Source organism: Columba livia, chromosome 3, assembly GCF_036013475.1.
Source record: "Columba livia isolate bColLiv1 breed racing homer chromosome 3, bColLiv1.pat.W.v2, whole genome shotgun sequence".
Classification (NCBI taxonomy): Eukaryota; Metazoa; Chordata; class Aves; order Columbiformes; family Columbidae; genus Columba; species Columba livia.
Window position 1 is genome coordinate 70,578,559 of NC_088604.1, and position 21,064 is coordinate 70,599,622.

At 42.3% G+C, this 21,064-nt stretch overlaps 1 protein-coding gene across 2 annotated transcripts in view; it reads left to right on the forward strand.

Annotated features, from left to right (window-relative positions):
• FNDC1 (fibronectin type III domain containing 1) overlaps positions 1–10,121 on the forward strand; it is a 68,061-nt gene extending 57,940 nt beyond the window's left edge. For both annotated transcript variants that reach the window (XM_065057538.1, XM_065057537.1), the window contains exons 16-20: positions 1,501–1,580; positions 3,473–3,502; positions 5,833–5,994; positions 6,828–6,950; positions 8,412–10,121. In XM_065057538.1, the coding sequence (XP_064913610.1) occupies positions 1,501–1,580; positions 3,473–3,502; positions 5,833–5,994; positions 6,828–6,950; positions 8,412–8,527 (511 nt within the window). In that variant the 3' untranslated portion in view covers positions 8,528–10,121. The remainder of the gene's footprint in view (positions 1–1,500; positions 1,581–3,472; positions 3,503–5,832; positions 5,995–6,827; positions 6,951–8,411) is intronic.
• Positions 10,122–21,064: the final 10,943 nt, after the last annotated feature.

The window sequence follows — 21,064 nt, forward strand, 5'->3', positions numbered from 1 at the left end:
CATCTGTGCAGAAGTTTTCACTGTGCTTTGAAGCCTTGTGGAAAAGATGTAGGCTGGAAAACGTTTCTCTTCTGCTCTCCTTAAGTAGTTATACCAAGTGCTGGGTGAAGCCAGTGCACTTGGTTCTGTGTTGGGGGCATTTTGGGAGCCAGCATGAAGAATCGCTGCCATATGTTCTGTCCCTGATGTCAGCCTTGCACCCCCAGCCCTGTCCGAATCTGAATGAAGAAGGCATGAGTGGGTGAAGGAGGTGTGGGTGGATGCAGGTGTCCTGTGAGAGCATTGGCAGCTCAGGGAATTAAAGTAGTGCTCAGGCTGCTGTGCTCTGCTCGGGTGGCCAGAAGTAAAGGAGCACACAGGAGGCTTTTTGCTTCGCCTCTCCTCTCCCTCCAGCCATGCTAAAACCTCACAAAACCCCGCTTTTTCATGAGAAGCATCAAGCTTGCCACTTGGGACATTGCAGTGAGAGGTAATCCTGTGGTCGGTGCCACCTGTCCCTGCAAGTAAGCGCTCGCCCTGTGGGTCATGACCTGTGGGTCATGTATAGAACTTTTGGAGATGTCTGCTTTTGCATGAGAGGCTAAATCCAGATCCAAATGCTATGTGGGTATTACAGAGGCATGGTCAGTTTTTTATTAATTTCTTTACAAAAATGAAATTGAGCAAGCAGCCTTGAAAGGAAAACATAAACTGAAGCACTTTAAAAATACTGTGCTGAAACTTTTTATGGTAGTCTTCCATTCTAATGGGTTTCTGCTGGCCTGGATACAAAGAAAAAAGGGAAAGAAGAAAACATCGTTCTGGGGAAAAATATCAGGATAGGCATCAAGTAAAAATCATTGTATTTGGAAATGAAATAAAAATGTGCTTACACACATTCTTTTCTAAGAGCAAGAATAATTTTGCTGCTATTATGCAAAGAACAGAATTCTAGTGTCAAGTCATGTGCTTTAAGTTAAGCATGTGATTTAAATACTTTGGGGAATCACTAAGGCAACGTGAAACTTTCTCATATTACTCAAGTATTGTGATCTTAATTCTGCTAGAGTTTTTACAGAAAGGTCAAAAGCTTAGCTTCTGATCTCTTATAAATCTGATTTAGTTTTAGTTTGCAGTTCACACCACTGCTTTTGGAGAAGATGATCTGGTTTAAAACTGTTCCTGAGATCAGAATTTAATTTCCCTGCAACTTTTTCTTTTAGTGCATTGCTGTTGGTTGTTTCATATAAAGTGGATGTAATTGTGCATGTTTTTTGGAGGGGGGGGTGATAAAAATAAATGATCAAAAAAATGCATATGAGCAATTGCAAAAAGGAGAAATTTGTATCTAACAGCCAGCTCGTATCTTGACTGAGTATTCAACTCAATTTAATGCAAAGGACACCTGAACTTAGTGGAATTCTGCTGATTTGATTCTCACTCTGTTTTAGTGTTATTTATAATGTAGCCATTGCAATGGAATCAACGTTGTAATCTTATTTTCCCTCTATTTTCTTACAGGTATTATTTTAAAGTCCAAGCAAAGAATCCCTTTGGTTATGGGCCTGTTAGCTCTTCAGTCACATTTGTCACAGAATCTGGTATGCCATGCTTTTTATTTTCATCTCAAAACTGTATTCCTGATAACAGGTGTGACAGGGCAATGACTGAAACCGTTACAGTAATATTGGTGATTATCCTGAACTTCCGGCTTTTGGGAGTTTTTTTTAGGTTAATTATTTGTTTTCAGTAAAGCTAGGAAAATAATATGCACTTATGCAATTATGAAGATATAAGTAACATTAAAGTGAGCTTCAGGGGAACAGGAAGTTGAATTTAAAATGCAAAAGACTGCTAACATTCAACAATACAGAAGCAATGGGAAGTTTAATGTCTTTGATAGACTGACCAAACATCTAGCAAATTAGCTTCCTAATTGTGAACAGCTGAACAGCTGGAAGTGGTTGTCTCTGGAAGAAATATAGGAAACAATTGTTCTATCAGACGGGCAAAGTTTTGTGTTCTTTTTTTGACACGGCATGCTGGTCTTTCACAGGGCTAATAGTGTGTTCAACAGCAACACCCCCTTCTAAAAATAGTGTGTAAAATGAGCTGGTTTTTTTCTTCTTCTTCCATTGAGCCAGAGGTCAATGGCTCTTCTGAATAATGAAAGGCAAATTATTCAGCCTTTACTGGAGCGAAAGGTCTCTTGGAAATTTTGCCCTTTTGACAACATGGCATTTACACAGCCTCTGCCTTTGCTCGTTTGACCTCAGCCTGTAGTGCTTGCTTTAGAAGCTCCATCAAGAACCATGGAAATAAGTCTTCACAGAAGGGAGACAAAGATGCAAGATAAGTAAATTGTCCTGCATAATTTATTCAGGTTTTTTTAAAGGAGTAAGAAGCTCAAGTATAAATCCAAGCATAATGTTTAAAGTTGGACAAATAAGGCATACTGTGTCTTACAGGGTTCTGCTGATTAGCTGTCTGCCAGTATGTGAGCCTGAATGCGTGGTTTTCCTATACAAAATCAGATACCTTGTGAGCTTCATTTAACAGGTTAAATCCACCCAATTTAAAGTTTTATTTTAGGACTGATCTTCCGTTTGTCATGTGGTCAAAGGTGGCTTTCCAGCTGGCATACATACAAAAGCAGTTGCTAAATCTAAAGCCAGACACTATAGTTACAGTGATGCAGTAGGTCAGGAGAGACAGAAATTGTTCATTCAGAGTGCTCTTCTAGTGCTATTGAAATATTTGAGCTGATGAGAATATTCAATAAAGAACGCTGTCATAGGATCAAGTTGCTTATTGAAAATGTTTGATCTTACCCCTGGTAACCCACTGAAGAGATTGAAAAACCATTGTTCTCTTTCATCAAGCTGTAAGACCTCCCTGGAATTTTTTCTTTCCCATGGGTAGACAAGCACTGTGCTTTTTTTTCAGGTATTTAGTCCACAATAAGAGCTAGTTAAGAGATGACAGTAACTGCAATAAACTAAATACAGACAAGCTAATGCATTAGATGAGTTGTTTTGCTATCTTTACTCCACACCTATTCCATCCTTCTTTATTTAAAAAAGAAAGTATTTCAAGCAAACAGAAGCTCCTGAGGTAGTGGACTGTGATCCCTGTACTGCCCAGGGGGTTCCTGCAAAAATTCTGTCAGTATGACAAAAAAGTTAAAATTATGAATTTCACATTTTTATGAATACCACTAAACAACTGTACTAAGAGACCAAGGTTTGCATACAAGAGTTAGGTTACGTTTCTATTTGGAAGTCAGGCCTGTGGGTTATGTATTACACTACATATTCAGAAGTCTACAGTGAAACTGTCCTGCTCTGAGGACCAATATAAATCCGATATTTATAATGTAGCTAAAGGCAGTTACTCTGCAACTGACATTCTCTTGAATTACACAGTATGTTTCAAGTTGTAAAACAAGGTTTGGAACAAAATTTTAATTTTCTTATTTGTTTCATTCTTCTAGACAATCCCCTCCTCATTGTCAGACCACCTGGTAAGTCTTTTTCTGCTGTTTCTTTCATGAAGTACATAAACCCTGCACAAAACAGTTACAATATAGGTGACAGAAGCCCATTAACACATAGTTTGAGTTACAGTTTTAAGCAGGAACAGGTAGTAATTCATTGTGCTAATGCAGAAAACATTTTCTGTCTTAGGACCCCTTATGCTGGTCTTTGAAAAGAAATCTTGTAAAGATATGTTAGAATAAGCACTTGATTTTGCCCTGACCTTTGCATGATACAACAGCTACAATTGCTTAGTAATAAGCACTAAACTATATTGCTGCTATCTGTGTCCTTCAGTTGCCTGAGCATAGCTTAAGCAGCAGGATCAGGTTTTCCTATCTCTAGTTGTTATGCTCATCTATACTGATAACCATTCCCTTAAAACTACTAAAAAATTCAAGGACTTGTTACTGACCTGAATGAGATGCCACGAAGCTGCTGAGCTTGCTTTGCATTTCCAAATTTGCAATAAGTCCGTCATCAGAAGAGCTGATTTCTTGGTGCTCAGACCAGCCTTGCTGACACGCACATTGGTGGGTCAACCCCAGGCAGCATGTGCTCTTGGAAGAGATGCAGGAAAAAGGACCTCATACTTCTTACTCTCTGTCAGCTTCCCTAAGCAGTTCAAATGGTTGATATTGGGTTTTTTTGACAACATCGTTCATGAAAACAATGCCCAGTGTCTCCCTGCCTTCTATGTTTCATTACACTTGTTGGTCTGTTTTTCCCATGTCCTCTCAGATGTCTTTGATGATGCACAGGTGTTGGAGAGCACGAGTGCTCTGTGTCTCTGGCAGTCAGTGTGGGAGGCCTCTGAGAGCAGTGGCCTTCCCATGTCCCCTGTCACCTGTAGGCTTTCTGCTGTCAGTTATTTTGTGGGTCTGTTGATGAAAAGGAGGTTTTGGAAGGTGATGGCTTTTTCGCTTGTACTTTCTGCATCGACTGGACAAAGACAAAATATTTTTGTGTAGCTGCAGTGATAAAGATAAGATAGACCAAAAAGAGGTGGCAGAGCTGTAGAAATTAAGTTTCTGAACATCCAGTACAGCTCTTACAGGACACATTAAGTTTATCCTTCAAGATTTCTGGAAGTCAGCAAAAGTGATGGACAAAAGCAGGCTATTCACATCAATAAGACTGTGTTCAAGAAATAGATAGTTTATTGCTTTATTCTAAAGAGAAAGTTTTGGCCAAAATCCTGCAATCCTCTCACCATGTGACTAATTGCATAAAGTCAGTCCAGTTATGTTTGTGTCCAAGCCAGTGGAGTTCTGAGGGTTGCTGATCAGTGATTACTTCTGACATGCAAGTGTTTACAGCATTTGGCCCATATACCTGGTGAGACGGAGGAAGAATGAGTAACAAAAAAAGTCTTTCAACCTCATTTGTAAACCACCTCAGAACACCACAGTAAAACCAGGGCTTTGTGCTGTACCTAGAGACAAAAATACCAATTACCAGCTTGGAAACATTTTCTGTAATTATATATACATTACTACAACAGCAATTTCAAATGAAATCATATCGTCTTCGTTAGTATAAAGCAAACATTTAGGCAAGCCAGTAGGAATATTTAGTCTTTTGCAGTACAGTTAAGCAGGTTCCTCTGTAGCAAAGCTCTGGACAGAGTTCCCCAGGAAAGGTCTCACTTGTCTGTTATTGGAACCTCATCTGTTTTAATGTAATGTGGGAAAACAAAACAGGAAAGTACATTTCTGACTTGATCTTTTTAACGAAACAGCAAGAATAGGCTCTAATTTGCATCACAGGCACTTACAGAAGAATTTTTAACATGTTTTTCAGCAAAAGCATTAAGGTTTATACTTAGTGTTAAAATGTGAGTGACTGTATTTAGGCATTGTCACTGTCAGACCTAAGATCAGGGTCTATTTAGAAAATAAACTGAGTATCACTAGGTAGAAAAGATGCCTTATTAAAAACAGTGAGACTATTTCACAGAATGTTAGGGATCGGAAGGGACCTCGAAAGATCACCTAGTCCAATCCTCCTGCCAGAGCAGAAACACCTAGATGAGGTTTTGTTTAGTTAAAAGTGTGGTTCAGTACATGAAATACTTTTTAAAATATAATTTTAACAGTTATTATTGTCTACTGCCTAGAAGGAATTTAATCAAGTCCCTTGCTTTTTTTTTTTTTTAATAATATTTGTTCTTGAAGTAGTATTTTTGGATATAGAAAAGTCATGCATTAATCCGCTGCAGCTTTTCTTGTAAAACATACTATCAGATATTAACTTCAACCAAACTCAGACTGAAATGCTAAAGTCTATCCTTAATGTTGATTTTTTTTCCTCCAAGGTGGTGAGCCTATCTGGATCCCCTTCACTTTTAAATATGACCCCACCTATTCAGACTGCAGCGGCAAGCAGTATGTGAAACGAACTTGGTACCGCAAATTTGTAGGAGTGGTTCTTTGCAACTCCTTACGGTACAAGATTTACCTCAGCGATGACCTGAAAGGTAGGCACCAAGATTAATTTCCTGATATATGATTAATTGTCACCTCCCCCGGCTCGCTTTCTATGCTTGTCTGTGAAGGACTTGTGTGATGGCTGTCTGGGAGTCCTTCTCTCAAAGGACAGAGCAATGCATCCCAGAGAACCCCAGGGGAGATCGGCTGACAGGGGGAACACTGGAGGAAAGGCTGGTGTGACAGTGACTGGGTGAGCTGTACTCCTAAGGGTTAACAGGAGCTCTTATACAGGTGTGTTTGCTGAAAAATAATGGAGAAAACTTTCCATATTGTTGATCTGGGGTACTGAGATTATCTCAATGGCTTTTTGGATTATGCTGATGTGTTGCTTTTATTGCAAGGAGCAGTGCTTGAATACACAGTAAGGCAGTGCTTGAATACACAGTAAGAAATAATCAGGGTGGCACGACACACCTCATCTGCTAGAAATAGAGTTCCACAGTTTTTAGTTTTCATTTGAGGCTGCAGTCAAATGGACAGTATTGACAATTTGAGTGTTTTTTACTTTCATATGACTTATTGAAATGACTGGTTGGGTTGAAATTCACTCCACCTGTTATCTGTGGTGCAATGTCCATGGACTTGAAAAACGAGGAATATTGCTTACCGGGCTATAACCAATTTCTGTTTTCCATAATTTCTCCTTACATACAATGAAGGTAGCATTCTCCCCTCTTTTCAGCCACTGTTTGTTCATTGGTAATACTGTGTTTGTGACTGTAGTACGTCTGCTTTCTCCCACATCTATTTTCCTGGTGGTGAAGAGCATCCTAAACAAAAATAATGCTGAGTCAAATCATCTGTCTCTATCACCCTTCAGACACCTTCTACAGCATCGGAGACAGCTGGGGAAGGGGCGAGGACCACTGCCAGTTTGTGGATTCACACCTGGATGGAAGAACAGGACCTCAGACATACATTGAAGCCCTGCCCACCATCCGAGGTACAGCAGCCTGAGAGTGGGGTGCTGGCCAGGTTCCTGTCACCCCATCTGGAGGTTTAAGGGGCAGGGTGCAGGACACAGAGCAGGGCTCTTTGACTATGGCTGCTGGCAGCTCTCTGAGGAGTCCTGCTGGTGCAGCAGGTGATGAGATGGTCTTGTTCTCAAGCCTAGCTGAACAGGTTAAGAAAGTCCCAGAAGGACTTGTGGGTGTTGACAGAGAGAGACTCAAAGAAAGAGAGGGGCATGTAATACAAATAATTTACAGGAACAAAATGCAAAACCAGAAAAAAGAGTATAGGTCTATGAAACCTTTCTCCCAATTATAAAATGTGCCTCATTGAATAGATGTGCAAACTCTTCCACATGCCAGAAAAGACCAGCTCTGTCTTTGCAAAGACAGCTTTTGCAAATGATATCTGACCGGTTCATTCAATATAAAACATATAGGAGTATGTCTGGTGACTTATGGTTGGACTGCAGGACTTTCTTTCTGCCCTGGTAGATTTCTCTCTCTGAGTGAAAATTTTCACCTTGAAGGAGTACCTCTGAGTAAACTGCTCAGCTCACATAGCCAAGGGGGTGATGGCTTGCTTTGCAAAATGAACTCAGTCATGAAAGTCAGTCAGACTTTTCAATAATTTAATTGATTTAAAATATTCAGTTGACTTTAGTGGTTTCCACATTAAGTTTTTTGTTTATATTCTTTTCATATTTGCGTTACCAGGAAGATACTGAAATAATCACTGATATTTATCTCTCACTAGGAAGTACTGCATTTCTTAGTTCAAAAGAAGAATGATTAATCCAGATGCGTGTTACTAGGTCTAGGAGACAGAGTGCACACAAAATTATATTATTGGCACAAGACATGAGTGTTTCAGATGTTCCAGTGCACGAGCTATGCAGAGAAGAATGCTGCATCGCTCCTAATGCTTTAAGCAGTCACATTCTTTCTGCAGATGAAGAAAAAGGAGGAGAAAGGGCTTAACTCCATATTTACTGCATGAAATGATACCTCTTTGTTTTGTGAAAAGCAGGTGTTTGTTGATAGTCTCTTGAGCCCTGTGAGATAATATGATTTGATGGTATTTTTTACCCCAGAGTCCTTCGTATTTTTTAACTGACTGGCAAACTTTATAAACACAGTGGAAATATAGCCGCCTTTTGGAATGAAATGCAGAAGTGCTTTGGCAGAGGACAGTGTTACACAATAGTTCAAGAGATTTTGGACCGTAACATCTATTAATCTACCTACAAGAAATACAAAGGACCAGAGTTAAATCATTCAAGAAAGATCTAAAGCAGGTACTAGGGCTAGCAAATAAACTTTTGTCACACTCCCTACCAAACAGCTTCTAATTTTCATTTGGACTGTAGGATTGACTCTTGCTGCATCTGTTACTTTTGTTAAACTACTATGTCTTTGTTTTGAAATGCAAACAAGCATTTTTCTCCTGACAGGGTATTACCGCCAGTACCGCCAGGAGCCTGTATCATTTGGACGCATTGGATACACAACACCCTACTACTATGTGGGCTGGTATGAGTGTGGCGTGCCCATCCCAGGGAAATGGTAACAGTCTGCTTCCCTGTCTTAGGCAGACCATGCTTTTCAAATGATTTCTACCAGAGGACTGTGAGCAACTGATTCAGAAAAGAGAAAAAAAGATGAATGAGGCAAAACAGTGAAGACCAGCTGCTCAAGAAACCCCTGTTTCTAAACATGGTCCCCACTTCACCAGCCTAAGTCTATGGTGCTGCTTGATTTCTGCTTGGAAGCAGGGACAGGATATAAGTTTGATGTCCTGCCTTGCTCCTCTGGGTCTTTAAGGCACGGAGAGGCGGTTGCGATGTGCGCAACCTGTGAAAACTAGAACTGTGTTAGCCATGAAAATTTGGAAGTTTTTTATATCTTGCAGGAACGACCTAAGCATGCTGTGCTTGCTTAACGGAATGCTAAACTGTCCTTTGCTGCCTGCCGGGGCTCCCCTATGCAATTGTGACACATAACCGGCTGCCCACCAAAGGCAATATATTCTCCTGAAGACTTACCCTGTGAGTTTGCCCGCTGCTGGACTAATCACCAGGTCACAGTGTAAATTCACTTTGAGATATCTATATCTGTATCTATATAAATACAGTACTGTACATCTGCAGAAGTACTGCTTAAAGATGCTGAGTTTTTCTTGTTCGCTAGATAAATGTGTTTGGAATTTTAATGTAAAAGGTGCTGTTAATTCTTTGAGATATTGCTATGCACAATATATTAACCAAGGAAAGAGCTGTATTCTTGTGAGTACTTTTGATCTAACATTTGAATTATTGATCAAAGACCTGTGTCCCACTTCCTTGGCAGCCTTTGGACTGGACATTCAATGGGGATCTACCCCTCTATCCATGTTAGAGTGGCACTGTGTAGTCCAGCAAAAACACATATTCAGCGTTTTATCAGCATGAGTTAAACTTTCTGTCCTTTATTATTTGAAACTCTGAGTGCAACTCATCTTCAATCCATTCTTATCTTATTTGGTGTGTTATTTATTCATTGTTGCTATCTCTCACTTCACTGTGTGGGGGCATGGGATGAGTAACTTGCAAATTAGAAACTGCTTTTAACTTACTTGCCCTCTAAAAGGAAGCCGAAGCCACCAATACAAGAATCAAGTAGCAGGAAACTCCCTTGACTTTGATCCGTCATGGGGACAAACTGGGATACAGTTCATTCAAAATACTACCAAAATCACTTCCATCCAGATCAGAAAATGAAGGCTGACGTGGATGAAATGTATAATGATGATTTTTCTAGCAGGCATTTGGAAGCTTGCAATAACGTAGGATTTTAATAGTCTTTCTGGGTAATCTAGCATTAACTGTTCACTCAGTACCTTTAATGGACTTACCATGTCACGGTAACATCTCAACAGCCTTTGCTCATGTAGTGTAGGTCTAACACCTTTTCAGTTGCTTCTTGCATTTATTGTAAATTGTATGGGAACAAAAAAAAGGAACTAAAGTGATTAAAAGAGCATTTTATTTTTCATGGTGATTTGGGTTTTAACATTTTCATTGTTCTCACATACTTTTGATTCAGGACAGTGCCAAATATATGGTCCTGAGGTATAACTTTTTTTCCCTAATAAACCTATGATACCTGGTTCCATTTCTATTTCATCCTTTCTGGTCATCTGTGTCAAGTAATCTGACAAAGTGACAAACTGTTAGCTTTCAAAAAGTCTTCTTTGGGAAACGAGAAGGTATCAACTTTTTCTAAGGGACTGGAAGCAGGTGAATGTGTTGTTCCTGTACGAAGGTGGTTGGCAGCTAGTGTGGAGCTACGAAGGGCAGATGAGACCTCACCAGCCTGATCATATTCTTTGTTGAGATGACTGGCTTTGAGCAGAAGGGGAGAAAAGTGGACATCATTGTCTTTGGCTTTTGTGAGGCACTTGGCATGGTCTCCCATAGTGTGCTTATAGACAAACTAGTGAAATATGGCTTGGATAGTTGGACTTAAGGTGGATATAAAATTAGCTGAGACATGAGACTCAAAGTGTTGTGATCAAAAATAGAGCAAAGTCCAAATGACAGCTGGTTGCAAGTACCATCCCCAAGGGCCAGTGCTTGGATCTATAATGTCTAATGTGGAGGGGTTTCGTTAGAAGGAGATATGTTGTCGAATTAGTCAGGCCCAAAGGAATCTCAAGGCCACTTCGAGAAGCTGAGAACAGAATCTGCTGTGAGAAAGAGGGGCGTTTCCTCATTAACAGGGCCTCAGCATGGCGTGAGTCATCGGACCTATCATCGGTGGGGCTCCAGCGTGTGGACTGCCCATGATACTAATTTGGCAAGTCCATGCTTGGAGCGTGGATTCGTAATTAGAGAATAGTTGCGTATATAAGGACACATGTTTCTGTAATAAATGGCTTTGCGTGATTCACATTGAATCGGAGTGCTGAGTCCTTTATCGCTCCTACAGTCTAATAACCTGGGTAACAGGATATAGTGCATTGATGGAGTGTACAGATGGAGTACACTGTCAGCAAGCTTGTGACTAGTACTAAACTAGGGCTGGGGAGTGGTTGATGTGCTGAAGGGCAGAGCTGTTAACCAGAGTTACTTTGACAGGCTGGAGAAATGAGCTGTCAGGATCCTTGTGCAGTTCAGCAAAGTGAGAAGTCCCACATGTGGGATGGAATAGCCCCTTGCAGTAATACAGGCTAGGGTGACTGTCTCAAAAGCAGCTTTGCAGAAGCGGACTTGGGGTCTTGGTGGACAACAAAATGAATGTGAGCACTCCACAGATCCATTCCAAACTAAATTATTCAGTGACATTTTATGATTCCAGAGGAGGTATGCAATAATAAAATGTATTTTTTTCTTTTATTGAATCAAAGTCATGACTTGGCCCAGAGCCTGGTCTTCAGCACAAGCAACTGACACTTGTGGCAATGACTCTAAAGATCAGGGCCCAGTTTCACCAGTCATGGTTTGGCCTAGTGTTTAAAGCCGGATATTCCCTCCCCACAGCCAAAGCGTTCTGCATTTTCACTTGCAGAGATCACAGGTAGATTTTGATTTGTTCATCCTTCATTCCCTGCTGGAAAAACCCTTGGGGTGGGACAGTCCCACTCAGGAATGCCTTCATGGGTGAGGAGCTGAGACCATGTTTTTTTCTGCAGCCTCAGCTGGAGAGGAACTGAGGGTTGCTGGGGACAGGAGTGGTGGGCACTATGCATTTTTCCCCTCCAGTGTAAATATTATCTGAGGCTAAACCAGCAAGAGCAGAGTCAGCAGCAAGACACAGCAGGGAAACACATGAAATGCAGTGGTGTGCAGTCTGTTCCCTTGACTTTGGCATCTGGATAAGTTCTCTATGCTGTATGATGTGATCTGATCAACATATTTGCATCTTTTGCCCCATGCACAGGGTAACACATTATCATGGTAGTAGGTGGTTTCTCAAAGAGATTATATTATTTTTGCATGCTGCTCTTTGTTTATTTAAGAGGTGGTGGGATTAAAGAGGCAACTAAAGACACATGGGTCAGGAAAGCCACTTCCCATCCAGATCCTCTCTCAAAGGCCCTGGCAGTGCCCTGACCATTTGCCCACCCTCTCCTTCCCCACTTCCCACTGTCCCCATGACAGTGGTGGTCCTGCTGTGACACCATCAGAGAAGCAGCGTGCCTGTTTGGAGCTAAACCCTATACCCATTGAAACAGCTGTACATCTTTGTGACTGCACTGTGTGACAGGCAACATCATCATACACCTCTGCATGGTGATAATGGAAGAGGGTCAGGTCTTTCCCTCCATCAGCTCTCCTCCCATGCCCTCCTTGCTGGCAAAAGCACATCTGCATCTGGTCTCCAAGCCCTTGGCACCAGCTTAGAGAACAGCATGTCCCTTCAGAGGCTCTGAGGGGTGTTGCACGAACCCTGTCATCTTGTCGGAGTGATCCTTAAGGGAACGGGGATGGAGAAGAGGGAGGATCCTCACAGGGAGAAAATCCACACAGCTTGTGCCTGCATAGCCTCTGGTCCAAGTCTCTCCATGGCAGAGGAACACCAGGGCTCTGCCCAGTGGGTAATTGTATGGAGCTGGAAAAGAAAGGGAGAAAAACACAACAGGGGAAGGGGTGGGGAGGAAAAGACAGGCGAAGAAATTGCTCAAAGCATTGTCTAGCCGTGGTCAGTTCTAGATGCTAATCTCTGATCACTGTACCAGATTTTTTTGAGAATTGGGATTTCTGTCTCAAAGGCATCAGGAACAATTGCCAGCATGTGAGAAATGCCAAGGGCTCTCAAGGGCAGCCAAAGCCCAGCATGTGGACTCGGGATGCAAACAGAAGAGCTCTTTGGTGATGAAGGAAGCATTGGGTGTTGCTTGGAAAGATAATTGAAGGCCTTCGCGGGAGGTAACCCAACCCACTGAACAATGTGAAACACTCCTTGTGGTTCCTACTTGCAAGAAACTATACAGTTTTCTGTCCTCCAAACACATGTCCTTTTTTCTCACCAGGCACATAGATATTATTCATATGATGAGCTGCCTTCCTCTGGCAGAAGAGAATGAGGTAAGTGCAGAAGGGAATGAGGTCAATGCTGTAGCAGCCCAGCTCTGCTTCCTGAGGTGAGGCTGGCATCCATGGATGTCTAAAAAATTCCAGCCCTGGAGAGCTGCCAGTCTCCTGGAGAGCCCTTAGCTAGTAACATTTTAAAATAAAGCCATGCCTTGTACTGCTGATTCCTTTCTCATCATGCTTCTGTGTCCCATAAAGCAGAAAGCACTCCTTCCAGACTTGTGCCACATTGCTGTGCCAGTTGCACCACTACAGTCAGTGGAAACTATGGCCCTGGTGGGGATGAGCACTCAGAGCAGAATAACATCAGAATCATAGCTGAGTGCGGTCATTGTGGTGCCAACATTGGGAAGTCATGTGCCAAAGGCAACAACCTGGGGCCAGGTCCTGGGCTGCTAACAGCTGCCATAACTCCTCAATGCCAGTTGTGTCACCCAGCTCTAAACAGCCTGACCAGCAGAAGAGCTGGGGAAACCTCCACCTGACAGGTGCTGAGGAAGCACCAGCAGCAGGCCCTTGCGGCAGTGGTCAGCCACAGACCAAGCTGTGTGAGCAAGGACACAGCCAGCAGGCTTCATGTTGTACTTCTTCCCCTCTGGTCAGCACAGGTGAGCCTGCATGTGGAGTACAGTACCATTGGCCCCCAGTACTGGGCAAACTGGAGTGGATCAAGGAGAGGGTGACCACAGTGGTTAGGGTGCTGGTGCACAGGAGGTACAAGGAGAGGACAAGTTCTGGGTTTAGTCAGCCCTGGGGAGGAAAAGCTTGGCTAGTGGGGATTGATTGAGTTGTCATCTTCAACAGCCTAATGGGGTTGTAAAGGAAGTGGAGCCACACATTTCTGACAAACAGACAGTGAAAGGATGAAGGCCAGTGGACACAAACTGTAACAGGGGAAATTCCAATGAACTATTAAGAAAATATTTTTGTCATGAAGGTGATCAAGCATAGGGACAGCAGCCCAGAGAGGTGGGGGAAACTCCAGCCCTGAGGATACTCGTAACTGGCCTGGAGAGGGCCATGAGTAACCTGATCTAGCTTTGATGTTGTCCTTGTTTTGAGTGGTAGGCAGTGGATATCGCTGAGAAGAACCTGGTTCCATCTTCTTTACTTCCTTCATCAGAGATTTATGCATATGGGTAAGATCCCCCTGAGTCTTCTCCAGACTGAAAAGTCCTAGGTCTCTCAGCCTTTCCTTATATCAGAGTTGCTCCAGTCTCTTCAGCATCTTTGTGGCCCTTCATTGGACTTTCTCCTGTATGTCCATGTCTCTCTTGTACCAGACAGTTCAGAACTGAACACAGAGTACTCCAGGTGTTGCCTCACCAGTGCTGAACAAAAGGAAAGGATCACCTTTTTCGAAACAAACACCTTAAAAAAAAATGCCTTTTTTTTTTTTCCCCCCAAAATGGATGTTACAAGCTGGCTCCCAGATGAAAGCATGACTATTTGGGAGGCTGTGAGAGAAAGAGAGGGAAGGAGAGTAGTCTCACAGGCTCCCGTGAAGAATTTCTGACTTTGGTTTTTGCTGCAAGTTGTTCCTCCACATGCTTTTCAAATGTGACTTGTACAAACTCACAGGCGCATCTGGAGATCAGGTCACACATGAGCGTTGGCAATGCCCTCATGCTTATGCAAAAAGCCTCTAGATGGCAGGAGATGCTATTTGGCCAGGCCTTGCAGTAGGCCCTGACAGCAGGGGATGAGTGGCAGGGGTGCACATGGTTTACGTTCAGCATTGCACACACATAGCGAGAAAATAGTTTTAATGAGAGAACAATTCTGGTTCAGGAGCGCAAAGTCCTTTCTCAAGTCTTAGAGAGGATCTCTAAGAAAGAGTCTATCCCTCACAAGGTTATTTCTAAAGTTTTGGAAGGTTGTAAGTAGAAACAGACAAAGTGCAAATACACCATGTGCTCCTATTGTGCATTTTCAGGAGGTATTTTTCCCAAAATTACAAGAACTGTGTTTGTCCCTGGAGTACTGTGGGCAGGAAGAACCAGTTTATCTTACAGTAGGAGTTAAAGCATTACAGACTATTTCCCAGGACGCTTTCAAACTCTTCTTGAATGTAATTACAATAGCATTTCTGCCCACCTAATTTCTTTCCACACTTCATCCTTCTGGGGATATTTGTTCTGTGAGCTGCAGATCCTCTTCATCCATTAAAAATACGGGCTGTATTTATTTAAGCTGCAAAAAAAATCCCCATAAGCTTTTGCTGATTCTCCATCATTAACCTACATTTTTTCCTTTCATTGACCTTCTCTGTTCTGTAATTGGATATTCTTTCTTGGAGCTGAGTGAAGCACTGACTGTGTCCTGTAAGTATAGCCTAAGGTATGTCCAAAAATGTTGCACAATGGAGCACGCAGAGGTTGGTCCTCACTCCTGGCATCTGTCATCATGATCCGTCTTGTCCCACTCAGTGTCTTGTAGCAGATGTTTAACCTGCCTTGCCCACACATTTCGCTCCTGCGTGTTAAAGCCACAACTCTCTAAGTCCCCCAGAAACACCCAGTAGCAGCATTTCTCCCTTCCCTATGGTCAGCAGCATTGTGAGGGAGTAAAATGGAGGCAATAAAAACAGGAGAGTTCTTGAGATCAATTTCTACACTCCTCCACCTCACCCGGCACATCCATCCTCATGCTGGCTCCAGTCCTGCCTGTTCCAGGATGCCAAACTCATGCATGAGCCCTTCTTATGCTGCCCATGGGTGTCCATACTGAGCAGGAGTGCTGGCATCACGTCTCTTGCCTGCGGCATGCTCATGCGCTGGACTTGGGCACTACTGAGTCACCTCCTTCCCCCAGGCCACACATGCCATCACACTGAGTGGAGAGGATCACTTTGGCCAGCCTTGGCAGCCTGGTATTCATAGATGAGCTGTGGAAAGAAGGGAAGGGGCTGCTCCAGATGGGTCCTCAGACAGTCCTGGCTGCCCTGCTCTTTGGTTGGGACAGCCCTGAGAAAGGCAGAGGCCATCTGCAGAGCTGCATTCCTCATCCCACCAGATCTCTTTGGGCAGATGCTGGGAGTCCCAGCCCCCAGGAACGCACAGGGTGAGAGCTGAAACCCATATGACATGGTCCCCTGTACAGGCAGAGCTGCCTAAAGGCACCAGCATCCAATGGGAGAGGTCCTCAGGCTACAAAGAGCAGATATACACTATGTGTATCCCTACCCAAACAGCAGAGTATGAAAATACAAGTCAGCTGAGGTCGGTTAGTTTATGATGCTAACCATCAGTGAACAAACAAGATAAAATGTTTCCAAGCTATGCATATGTCACCATTTCTTCTCCTTGATGTGAAAAAAAACAAGACCCTACAAAATTAATATTGTCAACAGTGGCTTTAGGTAGCATAACCTAAACAAAACAGAGAAGTAACTAACCAGAATGAGGACTTGTCATTAATTTCAAGTAACACTAGAGGTTATTATTATTATCTCTGCGGTTCATTTTTTGGTACTTTCCTGCTCTGAATATTTACCTTCCAAAACTGCATACTGACAAGCTTGTCTGCAGTCCTGCATCAGCCTGGGCTCCTACACAGATCATCCATGGTCATGCTGCAGCCCACCAGGTCTCTTGACAGACACTCTGCCAGCCCTGTTTGCAAAGGCTCAAAACTGATCTTTCTGACAAACATGGCACGACTTTCAAGGTGAGGGTGAATCTTCCTCTGCTGGGAAAACTGCTGATTCCTAGCTTTCCCACTTCCTTTTTGCACAGAAATGGTCTAGGTTAGGTTGGAGCTTCTTGTAGCTAACCAGTCATTTCCCAGTTGCCTTTATTGCTGCCACAGCTCTCATTTTATATTTTAAGGTTATACTATTTTTCTGGATTTTCAACTCTCCTGCTAGAAATGTGCTTTAAGATTTTTTTGCTCCAAACAAAAATCTGCTTTGGTTTCTTTCTTTAGAAATTTTCATTTGAAAAATTCTTCTGGAATCGTGTACGCCAAGAAATCTGTTTGAACTGTTTTTCTTTGAAAGTCCAAGTTCAGAAACAAGAAAAAACATGTTGGACAGAGTAACTGAAATACCATTTATTCATACAGCTATTGAATTCTAGTGTATACCTGGAATATATTATAGTATTCTATGCATCGATAGATATATCACATCACATTTGATAAACCTGTACTGAAAACAGGATTACTTCAAAGAACCATCATATAAGATATAGAGGCAAAAAGGTTTATAAGGATGGTTTGAATTCCATCTGAGGAGAAAAATGTATGGCACTGAAGTATATAGTGGCTGCTCAACACGTGGTACTGTATAGCAAATTCTTAGTGACTCTTAGTGATATGCTCATGTTTCTAACAAGTAGATTATGGACATATTAGAAGGGTTATGATGCTTATGCATTTTGCCCAAGACTGAGTTTGTATCACTGTACAGAGTGAGGGTGTGGGGTCGCTGTCATGCTGCAGACTCACCACAATGCACTCTGCAGACTTTGCAAGACTCCCAGCAATGAAAGGAAAAATATCCTCCTTATACAAGCCAAAGATTTGCTAAGTGCCAACGGTGGGACAGTGACTTAGTGCATGTGAAACCTGTGTGCAAGTTGCAAGAACTTGGAAAATTCTGAAAACATTTGGAAATCTTTCGCTAGCCCACCTGCTGTGGCAATATCAAGAGGTTATACAGTGTCCTTTGCTACTACCAGTGACCCCGAACAGCTTGGAATTAGTTCAACTGAGTGGTCAAAATGTGATGTACTTCTTGTGGTTCTTCAGACTTCTGAGACTGGCAGACTTTGGCTTTCTTTGCAAAAAGGGAGGGAGAAAACACGGTCTGCCATTGCAAGCCTGTTCCCTTCAGGGATGTGCTGGTTTGGGCTGGAGTAGAGTTAATTTTCTCCGTAGTAGCTATTATGAGCTTATGTTTTGGATTTGTGATGAAAATAGTATTGATAATACAAGGATGTTTTCATTATTGCTAAGCAGCACTTACACAGTGTCAAGGCCTTTTCTACTCCTCACACCACCACACCAGCAAGTAGGCTGGGGGTGCACAATAAGCTGGGAGTGGGGTCAGCCAGAACAGCTGACCGCAACTGACCAAAGGGATATTCCACACTGTATGACATCAAGCTCAGCATATAAAGCTGGGAGAAGAAGGAGGAAGGGTGTGGGGACGTTTGGACTGATGGCATTTGTCTTCCTAAGTCACTGTTACACCTGACGGAGCCCAGCTGTCCTGGAGATGGCTAAACACCTGTCTGACCATGGGAAGTAGTGAATGAATCCCTTGTTTTGCTTTGCTTGTGTGCACAGCTTTTGTTTTACCTATTAAACTGTCTTTATCTCAACCCACGAATTTTCTCACTTCTACCCTTCCAGTCCTCACCCCCGTTCTGCTGGGAGGGAGTGAGCAGCTGTGTGGTGCTCAGTTGCACAACAAGGTTAAACCTTGACAAGGGATCTTTGATCTTGCAAAAGCAAGCTGATGAAGACAGGTGTCTAGTTTTTCCACACTGGGGGCGTTTCTATCATCCTGGTGCGTAATTACAGTTTTCTATTATTATCATCCAAATTTTCATTTGTACGAACATTCTGTGTTTGGGTTGCAGCTCCAAAGAAGGGTTTCCTCTTATGAAAAACATTTTATTGAAATAATGGTGTAATGTATAATTTTGGGGCTAAAAGTATTGTAATTTGGATTAATCTCTGCAGCATATAAAATATTGGGATTTTTATAGCTGTTGTGTAAAACAAGAAAGATACTGCCTAATTTGCCTCTCCCCATTCAAGGCTTTATTTGCTGACTCTATCATTGTGAAGAAGAGTGTGATTCTGCACAGCATGTATTAATTTTTCTATAGCTATCAGTTGCCATCAGCCACATCAAACACAACACATTTGTTTTCCAAGCAGAAAAAGAGGTAAGAATCAATATGATAGCCAGTTGTCCTCTGGATTTTTGCTGACTTTGCCAGGTCTCCCCTTTTTGTCCCTTTATGATGATAATGTATGTCTTCGGCATGCAACTAAACTTGAGGTCTTTTTATGTTTAACATCTGGAATTTCAGTCAATAGCAGTACACCAAATGAAAGCTGCTTTGGTTCTCCTGGATCTCACCCGGCCAAGGAGTAACAAGAAAGGAGATTGCAAGAGTGTCAATGGAGCCACTTCTGAGGGTTTTCCTGTATAAGAGAATCCCCTGATAAATATTATCCTTGTCTTAATGTTGCTTTGTGCATTTGCAGAAGCATAAAAAGGACCTTTAAGAATCCCCACTGATGCCTAATGCTTCACAGGGCTGGACTTGGATATCTTGGGGATCTCTCAGCGTGGTTCACAATTTGACCACGGGTTTCTCCACATTTCACTGCTCCTGGGAGACTTGTGCATTGTTCAGGAAACCCAATTACAGGAGAAGTTCCTCAATATGGGGCCTTGTTTTCAATCTTTTGTCTTTTCCATCACCTTTTTTTTCTGTCATTGTCACTAAGCCTGAAAAACTTTGTGAAAATCCGCTATGGTACAGGATACACACTTTTCTTACAGGACCTCAACCAACATGCAGAATTGCATGTTCCTCTGTCGTTTGGATACCCAGGATGTGGGTTAGCCAGCTGCTAACAGCTGCAAGGAAACAGGCTGGAGCTGGAAGCTCCACACCAGCTGATTAATCCCCACCTACTTCCCCAGATTGCAGCAGAAAACTTTTTACTTCTTGAAAATGCAAAATCTGCCTTCTGAAAGCTGAGGTTTCCTATTTTTAAAATGGCATTAATTAGCAGTAGTCGGTTGCCTCACTGCTGAGTTGGAGACAAGTTATGGTTTCACATCATTTGTCAGCCGCAGCAGAAGAACATCTAGTGATCTTGAATTTTCATTGGTATATAAAATTGGACAACTAACTGATTACAGATGCAATAAACTAAACACTTGTGTTTGGACTCACGTTTCAGTTTCTGCCTCCATGTGCTGTCAGGAGGGCAGACCAGCTGTGACAATATACCCATGTGGTGTGTTAGTAGAGATATCTCTGTTGTGCCTCACCTATGAGGCTCATTACTTTTAGAGTCAGAAGTAACTACAGAAAACTTAGTATTTTAGAAAAAGTCAACAGTGCCATGTAAGGGCCTGTTTGCCATTTCCCCCATTCCTGACCGATTCAAGGAGTCTGTGTTCTAGTCGCACAGCAAATGAGGTTTTCTTTACATGCATATCATCACTGTGTTTCCCTATTTTATGAGAAATGTTTATTTAGCTACTGTTATGTTGGTTTTTGTTTTATTATGTTGAACTGGAAAGTGGTTGTCATCCAAGATCTGTGTAGATCTAGTGGGAAATAAAACATGCCAGAATGTCCAGACATGGTTTGACAGAGGCAGTCAAACTCCAGAAGAACTGAAATTCTTCCACTTAGGTAGGAAATGGGGTGTTAATATCTGGAATAACCACAGAGAAGCCAACATAGTAGTGCCATATTTACATTTGTCTCCCTTGCTGTGCAGATGTTCCAGTTGTTAGCTGTGTTGACATGGACAGCTCAACCTGCTATTGAACTCCAGAAAGCATCTCAAAGAGTGGTATATCCACATCTGAACATGTCTTGTTTGCTTAGACTCGTCTTCCAGATCTTTCAGCTTTTTATATAGATCCTAAATAGGCCACATTCAGACACGTGTATTTGCTTATCCAGCTTGTCCCTGTGAAACTAGCGGGAGCTAGACAGCTGTAGAGAGGCTGGAAGCCAGCTAATAGAACAGACTTTGCTGTTTCTGAAAACAGTCAGTCAATAAGTCACATGCTTTTTACAATGTTGTATGATGAATGCTGTCTATAAACCAGCTACAGGGGGAACTCCATATAATAAATGTTGGCATGGTTACCAACATTTGACATTTTGCTCTTGCAAATGGTCTTTAAAACAAACCACACTGTACTTCCAGAGTTTCGGAGCAAACCGTCTCAGACAGTAAGTAATTTTAATATAGAGTTGCAGGAGAAAGAAGTGGAGAGTAGAAGTGATTTCTCATCCTCCAGAAAATAAAAGGGGCAAAAA